Raw genomic sequence first — 10,934 nt, 5'->3', positions numbered from 1 at the left:
CTGGCCAGGAATCCAGGAAACCCCTTTTGGGGTAGTTGTTGCCATGTATAACAGTTTTCAGAAAATGTTAGTCAGGATTTAGAATTTGCCTCAGATCTGATGGGTTAATGCATGTTATCGGGTTATCAGTGAGAGTCAAGTGAACAAGATATTTAAGTAAAAGATCCATTACAAACTAGATTTATACAAAGATTTATTTTGAACTTGAAGATAAAATACAAATTAGATTTTGAACATGAAGATAAAACATTGAACGCAAAAAACCCCAAAAGCTGCAGATAAAAAAAAAAAAAAACAAACACATCGAGCAACATATACACATAAATCAGATTAAAAAAATAAGATTCTCCATTAGTTAGGCGGTGTAAAGGCCATCAGGTCACTTGGGCAGACACTTTGCCTGATCCGGTCCTTCAGGTTGGGGGTGAACAGGAGGAGGTCTGATTCAGCATTTTGGGCCTGAGAAACAAAGCAGAAAGACTGTCAAAATGGTCTCCACTGAATAGGCCTGAAGCCAACCTACAATGTGAAATAAGAGTTGGATTATCAGTCCTGGTAGGTTTAATGGTTTTCAACCTGGCAGACCCATTTCAGGCATGAAAATATAGTTTAAAGTATAGATGGTGTACACCAAGCAACAAAGAAAAGCGTGTACCTCATAGGCAGCCTGTGGTAACTGGGGTGGCAATACCTGGTCCAAATCTAAGTGAGAAACAGTGACAACAGTGATTGACAGCCACATTCAGTGAATATGCAATTACATGTGCTTGATTAAGATTTCACACCATCACTTTAACCCATTTCACTGAAAGTCCGACCTAAATTTTTGGAGAAACTTCATTTAAAAAATAATAATAGTGAATTACATTCTGCCTTAGCATCAGTCCCAGTGCTTTAGTGGTGTAAAACAGGCATGCGTGTAAAAACCTTACCTGTGGGAGGCATAGCGGCATCCTCCTGCGTTCGCTCATCCCCACGCAGAGCGATAGGACTCTCCATTTCTACATCCACAGGTAGAGACGTTTCCATGGCATCAAAGTTCCTCGCCGACAGGCTGTATCGATCATCATCTGATGGCTGCAAGTATCTCGCCATATCCAAGCCAGGACCATCCTTTAATCACAAGAGATTTGGTTACTGAATAGATCTAGCATGTTTTTCAGATCCAGCTCGCATTGCAATAACAGCCAGGCATGAATACAACTGGACACAAAATGTTGGAATTTATGTCATGAACCAGCATCAACATACTGCTCAAATTAACAACTTTGACCCCATAATTTTAGCAATTCATAAGCAGTAGGCCTATATAGTACACTGCTCATGAAACCTGATAACATTAAGGGATCATGCTTCAGAGTAATGATGAATAATTTAATTGCATTTAGAGTAACTAGGATAACAGGTCATGGAGTGGTTCATTTTGTAGAGCTAGCATTTAGAAATGGACACAAGATGTTCACCTCAACAACTGAGCTGTCTGGAGTGTAATTTTCATGGGCCGGGACCACTGTGGGTGTAGATGGCACAACAGGGCAGGGAGACACAGTGAAGCTCAGGTCTGCTTCAGGAGACTGGCTGGAGGGAGAAGTGGGCATGCATGGAGCAGGGAAAAGCCTTGGTGAGAGTGGCTGGCTGCCGATCTCTGGCTCCTCTTCTCCATCTTGCACGGGACGAGAAGCAGATTCCAAACTGCTGGCAGCTTCAGTAACTGGAGATTGTTCAGACAGAGTGCAGGGGGTATGAGGCAGGGTGAGAGCGTGGCGGGCAGGAGTGCGACTACGGTGATCAGGGGAGGAGTAGTTGAGAGGGGAGAGGTTGGACATGGCAATGGATTGGCGGGTCACTCTACCACAGGGAGAAGAAGCCAGAGGCGTCTTGGCAGTACTCAGGCAACTCAGCGATCCTGCAGACACAACCAGCAGCTTGTTCAGGCAGTTGTAATTTACTGGTTTTGAAACATTACTGGTAGTAAATACAAATTGCATTCCCTTACTTACAAACATGCATCATGTTTAGGCACAAACGTTTAATCAGGTAGCATAAAAGCGCTTAGACTCCAAGCTTTTAGAGCATGACTTATGTTGTAACCTTTTGGACCTGTAAAGCAACTTTGAGTACCAAGAAAAGCGCTATATAAAATCGTATGCATCATTATATGAATCCAAAGTTTACCAGTGGATCCAGCACATTTATTGTACACCAAGCATGAAGTCACGTTGCACAGGATCCGGCACATGTACACTAAGTCACGTTGCACAGTAATGTCTGCCAACGTTAATACAATTACAGATTTCAGTCTTTCGTTTGACTCAGTGGTCTCTTCCATGATATACAAGAGTACAAATGGGTTATTTGTCCTACTCTGCCAAGTGAAGCACTCCCTCACCTGTCTTGGCTGGGCTTTCCACCTTAAAGAAACCGCCATTAAAGACTACAGTGTCTGTGGCCTGGGTAACTGTTGGGGCTTCAGACACCTCGATGCTGGGGGTGTCTTCTGTGACAGCAGCCTGGGCAGCCTTCTCCACCTCTGCAGCCTGCTGCTTGGCCTTCATTGCTGCCTTAACAGCAGCCAGGCGTGACTTGGCCTCGGCATTCGTGCCTACGCCCTTCGGAGCAGCAGCAGCAGCGGGAGGTGGTTTCTGAGGAAAGCACAAAATGGCTCCAAGTATTAACAGGCAGCTGAATTGTTTCACGAAGACAAATATGTAACAGATACCCCCACAGGCTTTAAATCTCACATGCCAAGCAAAAGGGACACAAAAGCAAATGTTGGCTAGTTAGATTTCTAAAACGGTTAGTCCCAATACTTGATTCTGATTGGCTGGTTACCGTCACGTGACCGGTGTAAATTTCACCGATAACCCACACCTTCAATCACTTTATATCATTCGCACCTGATTCCGCGTCTCTGTAGCTGTACTGGGGAAGGGGAGCGCTTGATTGCCTTACGAACCAATGCCGTGCGGGCGTCTAACCACCGCCCGGCTCATATGACTGTGAATGTGTGGCTCCAGGCAGCCCCGTAAAGACATCAAGCGCTATTCTCCCGTCACATAGCCTAGTTGCCGAGCAAAACAAGGAAGTGATGTGGCTCGCTCTGGTGGCGCAAAGCGTAGCTACTTTTGTGAATTTAATAGTTGTATTAGGTTAATATTGCTATATGTTTGTAACCGTTTTAGAAAAGCAATAAGCCACTCGAGGCCCCAGCTTACCGGGTATTTTACAATGGCTGGGGGGGGTAGAAGACCCTCCGCTCCGCGTCGGGTCTGCCTACGCCCCCAGCCATTGTAAAATACCCGGTAACCTGAGACCTCTCATGGCTTATTGCTTAAATTTACCTTGACAATCTTCCTCCGACGCGGTGCAGGTTTATTTTCCTCCACCCAGCATCTTGCTTCAGCCTCCTTGAGCGCATCAAACTTCCGAAACACATCTTCAACCTGAAAAAAGGAAATAATTGCATTAAAATGCTTAATGTGCTGCAGTACATAGTAGCATTTTACTATGCCCAGAGAGTCATGTTAGAGCAGCGTTAACTTTCGAAACATCTGTATCACAGCAAGGTTCTAAAGAAAAATGCTACCATATTTACACTTTGTTTCCGATCCCACAATTTCTGTATAAGCCGATAACGATAACAGTGTTGTGAACTCGTGGCGTTTATAGCTATATACAAAGACACACACATCTCGTGTTGCGTTTATAGCCGACTCCTCACTCAAACGTTTACTTTTTTTTTTTTTTAGTGGTGCAAACCACTCCAACAACTGGCTTTGTACCCGTGTTTGTTCGTATAAAAAAAACGAGCATGGTTGCTATGGTTAGTATGTGACGTCACTGACATTACGTCAGACCACAGCTGATCAGGCTATATAAGACCTTGCACCACTCAGTTCACACGTGTGTGATTTTTTATGTTATATTTGTCTTTGTCAATTTACAGGACTCAGCAAAGCCCACATGATGGGAATTGCTGCATTAGAGCATCAATACCTTAAATGTTCCCAGTCAGAGGCAAGGAAGCAACCAGGTGCTCAGGTGTGCAGGTATATTAAAAAAAAGTGCTTCTGAGATCAATCGGGATAACGCATCTATAGAACAAAGCGGAGATCCGGGCACACTTAAGGTTAAAAGGAAGGAAAACTTTATTCAACAGACATGTTTCGACCTATACGGTCTTCATCAGGGCTGATGAAGACCGTATAGGTCGAAACATGTCGGTAACTTAAACTGTAATTATGAAAAAAATCATTAACATGGTGAAACACATCTTGATGATGTCATCAAGATGTGTTTCACCATGTTAATGATTTTTTTCAGACCTCTAGTTCTAGGAAACACAGAATGGGGGAACCTTTTTATTATTTCCACACAACAGCTCTAAGGTATATTAATGACATAGTAAAATGTTGAAAATGAGTGGAATGCCCCTTTAAGTGTGCCCGGATCTCCGCTTTGTTCATTAAAAGTTCCCAGTTCAGTCACACCATCCCAGTTTGTTATCAATCATAAACTAAACAAAGCGGGTCAAAACAAACTGGGATGAACATGAGCCCCTACCTGGAAATACACCATATCCCAGAAACCCTGCAGGTCATTGCAGCTGGTGGGCTGCTCCCCTCGTCCAAGCTCACAGTCATCGACCAGCCCCAGAAATTGGCCAAAACGCTCCTTCATGAGCAACCTGGCCTGGCCCACTGTTGTGCGCATACGATCCCTCACTAAACACAAACATGTACAAGAGGGAAGAGTTACAACTCTGGATAATCTTAGTCTGGAAGAAACCCTGCATCGCTACATTTCAATTTTTGAGGGGCGATAGTCCCTCCTATATACACACACAGGTTTAATGGTTTGTTTTTAGTTCAATGTTTTAAAAACGCCATTGACAATGGAGAAATTAATGGGGTTTTGTCCCCAAACATTAAATCCCATTAACAATAAAGAAAATGTTATGTTTTGACATCATTACATCACCTAATCAGTAATCACAGCAACATCATAGAGAATGTTGATAAGAGCGCCCCTCACTTCACACGGGTGTGATTTTTATAAACCAATGCCCTAATTCCTACTACAGCGTCACAAAAAAGTGTGAGCTTGTAGCTCTGCTAGTTGTGGAAAAGTGGTTAAGTCACATCTATAGGTTTGAAATATATTGAACCAATTAAGTATTAAGAGCTTGTGACACTGATCTATGAAACACAGGTCCTTTATACCCCAATTTGAATTGAAGTATCGTTTGGACATTCAAGGTTTCCTTCTGACAGTAACGATAGGCTTGATTAATATTGACAGTCACAAATGTGTCCCTCTGGTTCCTGTTGAGCAGGTAGACTCACTCTCTTCAGGGATGGAGTCATCGTCCACTTTCACATCCCAGAGCTGACTGAGGGTGGTCAGCTTGGCCGTTTCAGTGGTGACCTGTGACCTGATACAGAGACCAGAAAACAATTAAACTGTGAACACAATACTAAGTCAGACTTGTGATTCCATGTATACTAGTACATAACTTCATGTCAAGAGTTTGACCATCGTTCTGCATAATTTACTCACCTGAAGTATGGCACGTCATGTTGGGGCTCCTGGGGGCTGGTTGGAGCCTGAGGGGAGCGGTGTGGGGATTTAGGAGGAGACGGTCCACTCGTCTCAGCCTCCAAGAGGGGAACAGGTGGGATGTTCAACATTGAGCTGGCAGGGGGAAAGCAGAGTTAAAAGTAGAATTGCAATCCACGGTTTGGAAACTGACTTTTCCCGCATAGCAAGGTCCACGAACGAGACATGTGACAAGATAAAATTCAAGAGTCTTGAGTCAAGGAAGGCCCAAACCTGGGTCTGAGGAAGGTGTCCACAGAGCGTGGAGTAAGCGGCTCGAATTTGAATGTGGAGAGGCCAGCAGGGGTCTCAAACACAAACCCTTTAGGGGCGAAGGAGGAGGTACCCTCAGTGGCAGGCCTGGGAGCAAGGGTGTCAGATTCCACCACCAACTCAGCTTCCTCCTCACGGCGAGTTGATTCTGCACCCTGCTTCTGAGGTAATGAAACAGAACCACTTTACTCCCCACATTCAATATTTAGTTCAGACCCAAGGAGATCCAGACAATAAGTCACTGTTAACATTACAGCATGAATCCAAAAGAACACAATAGACAAATATTTACATATGTATTCAGCATCTTATTCAGTGTGAAGCATGGAGACGTAGGACCATTACACTCGGTCTATAATTAAAATCTCACCACAGCTGCAGTCTCGTCAACCACCTCAGTCTTGACAACCACAGCCTCGTCAACCACCTCAGTCTTGACAACCACAGCCTCGTCAACCACCTCAGTCTTGACAACCACAGCCTCGTCAACCACCACAGTCTTGACAACCACAGCCTCGTCAACCACCACAGTCTTGACAACCACTGCCGATTTAGAACACAGAAATCAGGTATCAAGTACAGCAGGCAAATAAACAAAGTTAAAACAAGCAAAAGACTAAAGTCATAGTTAGGATATTGTGCATACTGTAAATGGTATACCTTTGTTCTTGCCTCTGCCAGTAGAGGGTGCTACAGGCTTAGCATTGCCTCTTGTTGTCCTACCTAGAGGACAAAAAACCCAACACATTTAAAAAAATGCATTGACAAATTATATGAAAAGGGTTAAGGCAAAAGGTTTAACTGAAACGCCAGAGGAGAATAGCAGAAAGTGTGTGTACCTCCAGCAGGCTTGTCCACGTTTGAGACAGTTGCTGCACCAGCCACTGGCCCTGCTAAAAATAAAAACACAAGATTTGGATGATATCGTAGAATCTCATTGCTGAATACATTAAATTATTCAACAGTTCAATAACCCAATAATGATGAATTACAGTAAGAATTTTGTACAGCAATTTGTTATAGCGCAGGCCCATTTGTTTGAATACATCATTATAAAGCAAGATAACTTCAGTCCCAAACATGGTTTCTGTCTCAGACTGCAATTAGTTACCTCTAGGGACAGCATTGCCCCTGGTAGCAGCTGGTTGGACTTTGGCTCTGGCAGATTGTACAGATGGTTGGACAACTTTGGCACTGGTTGTAGCTTGGGCTGGCTGTGGCTGGACAAGAGCTGTGCGGCTCCTGGTCATTCTTCCCACTACAGGCTTGTTTGGCTGTGGGACAAGATGGAGACAAGCATAAGTACAAGTCAATGCTCATGCAAATTGACGTGACAGAGCTGGGTGGGGTTATGGAGTTACAAGTCACCTGCTGGTCCAGCTTTGTTAAACGTGTGCCACGGGTCTGTGGCACTTTCACCACTGCCTGGTAGGAAGGAGGGACAATAACCAATTACCATAACAGTGCAACTTCCATTAGCATTTTCAGCATAAAACAAATAAAAGTATGGTGCATGCATTGAAAACAAGTATAGCTTTATAAACATGATCATAGTGTGACAAAAATCAGTAGTGCCACTTTATCTTGCAAAGGGGCTGGCTTTGAATGCCCTCTCACCTCACAGGGTTTGGCAACTGGAAGCTGTCGGGAGAATGAGTCTGTGGGGCGAAATAAGCCCACCTTAAAGACCCCCTTACGTTCCTTCTCCCTCGTCTCCTTCTCCTTTATTAAGCTCTTAGTCTCCTTCCATTTTTTAAGCATCTCCAGTCGTTGTGCGCCAGCCAAGTCTGTGCAGAAAATAAATTGTTACAACCAAATTTCCCGTTTTGACGGCAATATAATCTTGAATGTGAACAAAATGGTAGGGTTTTAAGTTGCATGCATTTATACAAATCAAGCCTTACCTTTAGCAGACTGTCCAACCCGTGGCGCGGTCTCCTTAACATTGGAGATGTTGACTGCCATGATGGAGGCCTCCAGTGTAGAGTCCAGCTCAGGGACCTGGTCAAGCTGCCTGCGGCTGTTGACGGCACGCTCCCGGTTCTCCTTTTGAGATTGTGATCTCCTCCGGGACATCTTCACCCTGAGCATAGGGACACTGACATCTCGCTGCCGCAGGCGAGAAAATTTACCAGGTGCCTCCATATCGTCTTGATTGCTGGTAGAGTCAGGTTAACAGGTGAGAAGTTATGGTAAAGACACAAAATGATATTTTAAAAACATTGTGCAAATATGCATTTAAGATTTAAGTTGTGCTTGTTACAGTTCAAATGTTAAGCTGGTGAGATATATACACCTCATGGTTTGTTTCGTTTATGGCCTACAGGCCTAGTGAATAGTCGTGACAAAACGTAAACGGTAGATGGCGCCATCACCAAATTCTTAAAAAAAGATCTCAGCAGTTCACCAGATAATTAACAAAATTCACGTTTCCATGTTGATAATGTACAGTATAATGTTGGCGTAATTTTACGCACCATTTCGTCCGATGTTTCCAGTCACAACCCGAGAACTACTAGTACGTTCAAGTTTAGTTAACGACTCATTTAGGCCAGTATGGACCGGTATGGTTTCTTAAAATACTATATTTATCATACCATATTTGCCTGACGACCTAGATTCTAGGTCAGGCAAATATGTAGCCCCTCTCGGAACCCTCGTAAAAGGTTTCTGACATGTCAGAAACCTTTTACGAGGGTTCCGAGAGGGGCTAGCAAATATGGTTAGCCTCTAAATAAAGTCTCGGAGCTCTATAAACTAGTGTGCGGATGTTCTCTCTTCCTTCTTAAAATACTAACCTTGGACCAAGACTGTCAAAGAGATATTCTTGGTACGAGTCGGGGTTAGTAAAATAAGTTCACTAGACACATTTCAACTTGTTTTCCGTGTGTCGATCCGTGCTAACGGCTAGCAAGCAAGCAACTTTTTTTTTACAAACTTGGTCACATTAGTGGTAGTTTGTTTCAGATTGTTGAAACGGGTTTCAGTTCTTGGTTCAGTTGGTTGCATAACACGTCTTTACAGCTTACCTTTAAAGAGTGGAAATTAATGTTGATTGCTGCTGCTAAACTTGCTTCTCTCGTTGCTCGTTTCTTCCACCCTGCGCAGCCGTTTTCATTAAACAACAATCAAAGATGGCGGGTTAGGTTTGAAGCAGTCTACAGAGGCTCTTATTGGCTGCACACGCTGTGTGCTGATAGGCTGCAGCTGGGTGCCTATTCTGGCCACGGGAGACTAGCTAGAATTTCCCCGCCCCCCTTAATACGCCCCCTTTCGGGGTTAGTGGTGATAGCGTGACGTCACTCCATAGACGCTTCATGTTAACAGAGGTAATTTAAGAAGTCTACAACTTTTGTTTTCTCAAGGTAAGGTTTGTTCTATCTGTTCGAGCTGATTTACCATATTGTTTGCTTCATAATAATATTGGTCTGTCACATTTTTACATTAGAAAATGTACTTAGATTCTCCAGAGAAAAAAACGTGTAAATGCTCATGTTAAAGTCACCACTATTTACCGGAAGTGGGCGTGAAAAACGGGCTGTGAGATAGGCCTATCGCGCGATAAAAGGAGTATTGACAACAAAACTATATTTGACCTCAGATAGTTCCAGTTATAATATAATACAATATATATATTATATATATTTTTTAAAGTTCCAGTTATACATTATACTCCAAATTGTTTCATAATGTTATCTACATCATTATCAGATAAATGTACCCTTCAAATTCTTGTTTATCCCCAAAATGACTATGGCTATCAAAGGTGTGCAATTTGTTGCATCTGAAGAAATATTGTGCGTTAAATGTATGTTAGTAAAACATTTGGCTCCTCATTTGTAAACTAAATGTGAATATAAAATGTAAAATAAAATGGGCATGAAAATGGTGTTCTCAGGGCCCTGTTCCGGAAGACCTCAAATGGGATGATTATATTTTTTGGTAATCTGATTAATAAACAAACATATAAGTGCATCATATATTAGCTGATACAGGTTCAAGGGTTGTGTTACCCTGGAGTCTGGACTAAACCATTTCAATCCTAAATTCCTATCTGTTGATGCTCTTTGCTCTCCAAATGACCATCTTTTCATTTTAAGAAAAGATTGCCTTAAAGGGGAATTCCACTCACATCAAGATGTGATTCACCATGTTAATGATTTTTTTCAGACCTGCAGTTCTAGTAAACACAGAATGGGGGGACTTTTTTATTATTTCCACACAACAACAGCTCTAAGGTATATTAATGACATAGTAAAATGTTGAAAATGAGTGTAATTCCCCTTTAAGAAAGGTGATAAATCTGCCAAAGGTCAATACTCATGTGAAAAGTAAGTACTATACATTTCTAGGTTATATGCGAATCTTGCTTTGTACATACTTTCAGATTCCAAGAAACAAGCAGCAGAGGGTGCTGTTTTTTCCTCTTTTTTGCCGATGGATTCCCAGATTGAGTTATGGGTGGCCACTAATAGTCTGGGCTGGGGACCCATGATAAGGTCCCTGCCCCACCCTGCCCCATGTTCTTGATCCTCACTGATCAGGTGCTGTAGGCTATTAAGGTGCAGTAAAGTGATTTTCCTTTTTTAATATAAAATGTTAAATAGCTCTATATTCTGATAGAAGCCTTACGGCGGGGCTCCACCGGGCATGTGTGACGCGCGTCAAAAAACGAACCGGGGCAATTTTAAAGCAGTCACCGAACGCAGCGCAACGCAGGCAGTGGAGCCACCCTTCATTGATTAAAAAGGGAACATTCCCTGACAGTGACGGAGACGCAACGCTGACGCGTCCAGTGGAGCCCCGGCGTTATAAGTGCATTATACATGTGATAATGCATTATATACCCGACCTTTAAGTAAAGTGTTACCAAACTGGAACACAAGCCGATGTGTTTTTGTGGGGTTCTCCAATCTCCATTCTGGCCAGCCCAGCTCTTCTGCAAAATCAGTGATATTCCACTACTTTGCATCTTCAATATACAAGCAGAAGTTGAATTCAAGGGTGTTTCTATATGCATATAAAGTGAACTGTGCAGTTTGGCTGCTGCAGGTGTGGCCAAT

At 43.0% G+C, this 10,934-nt stretch overlaps 1 protein-coding gene across 1 annotated transcript; it reads right to left on the bottom strand.

Annotated features, from left to right (window-relative positions):
- Positions 1 to 182: 182 nt before the first annotated feature.
- Positions 183 to 9,004, bottom strand: dlgap5 (discs, large homolog-associated protein 5). Its single transcript, XM_079492288.1, has 18 exons — positions 8,901 to 9,004; positions 7,776 to 8,029; positions 7,489 to 7,658; positions 7,240 to 7,296; positions 6,983 to 7,145; positions 6,711 to 6,764; positions 6,532 to 6,594; positions 6,242 to 6,414; positions 5,833 to 6,032; positions 5,560 to 5,694; positions 5,346 to 5,434; positions 4,564 to 4,724; positions 3,342 to 3,443; positions 2,390 to 2,642; positions 1,464 to 1,906; positions 933 to 1,113; positions 656 to 702; positions 183 to 459 (listed from the first exon to the last, which is right to left on the bottom strand). Exons 2-18 carry the CDS (start codon positions 8,014 to 8,016, stop codon positions 352 to 354), a joined length of 2,640 nt encoding a protein of 879 aa, XP_079348414.1. The 5' UTR covers positions 8,017 to 8,029; positions 8,901 to 9,004; the 3' UTR covers positions 183 to 351.
- Positions 9,005 to 10,934: the final 1,930 nt, after the last annotated feature.

This window comes from Electrona antarctica (assembly GCF_951216825.1).
Source record: "Electrona antarctica genome assembly, chromosome: 22".
Taxonomy (NCBI): Eukaryota; Metazoa; Chordata; class Actinopteri; order Myctophiformes; family Myctophidae; genus Electrona; species Electrona antarctica.
Note: the sequence above shows the minus strand (reverse complement) of the source record. Positions and strands in the feature narration are given on the sequence as shown.

What these genes read in the sequence shown, in the direction of transcription:
- dlgap5 (XM_079492288.1), bottom strand. Translation starts at nt 8,016, where the DNA reads ATGGAGGCACCTGGTAAATTTTCTCGCCTGCGGCAGCGAGATGTCAGT. An exon ending in GGGCAATGCTGTCCCTAGAG is followed by an intron (nt 6,765 to 6,982) that starts GTAACTAATTGC and finishes TTTTATTTTTAG; the next exon opens with CAGGGCCAGTGGCTGGTGCA. An exon ending in TTGACGAGACTGCAGCTGTG is followed by an intron (nt 6,033 to 6,241) that starts GTGAGATTTTAA and finishes TCATTACCTCAG; the next exon opens with AAGCAGGGTGCAGAATCAAC.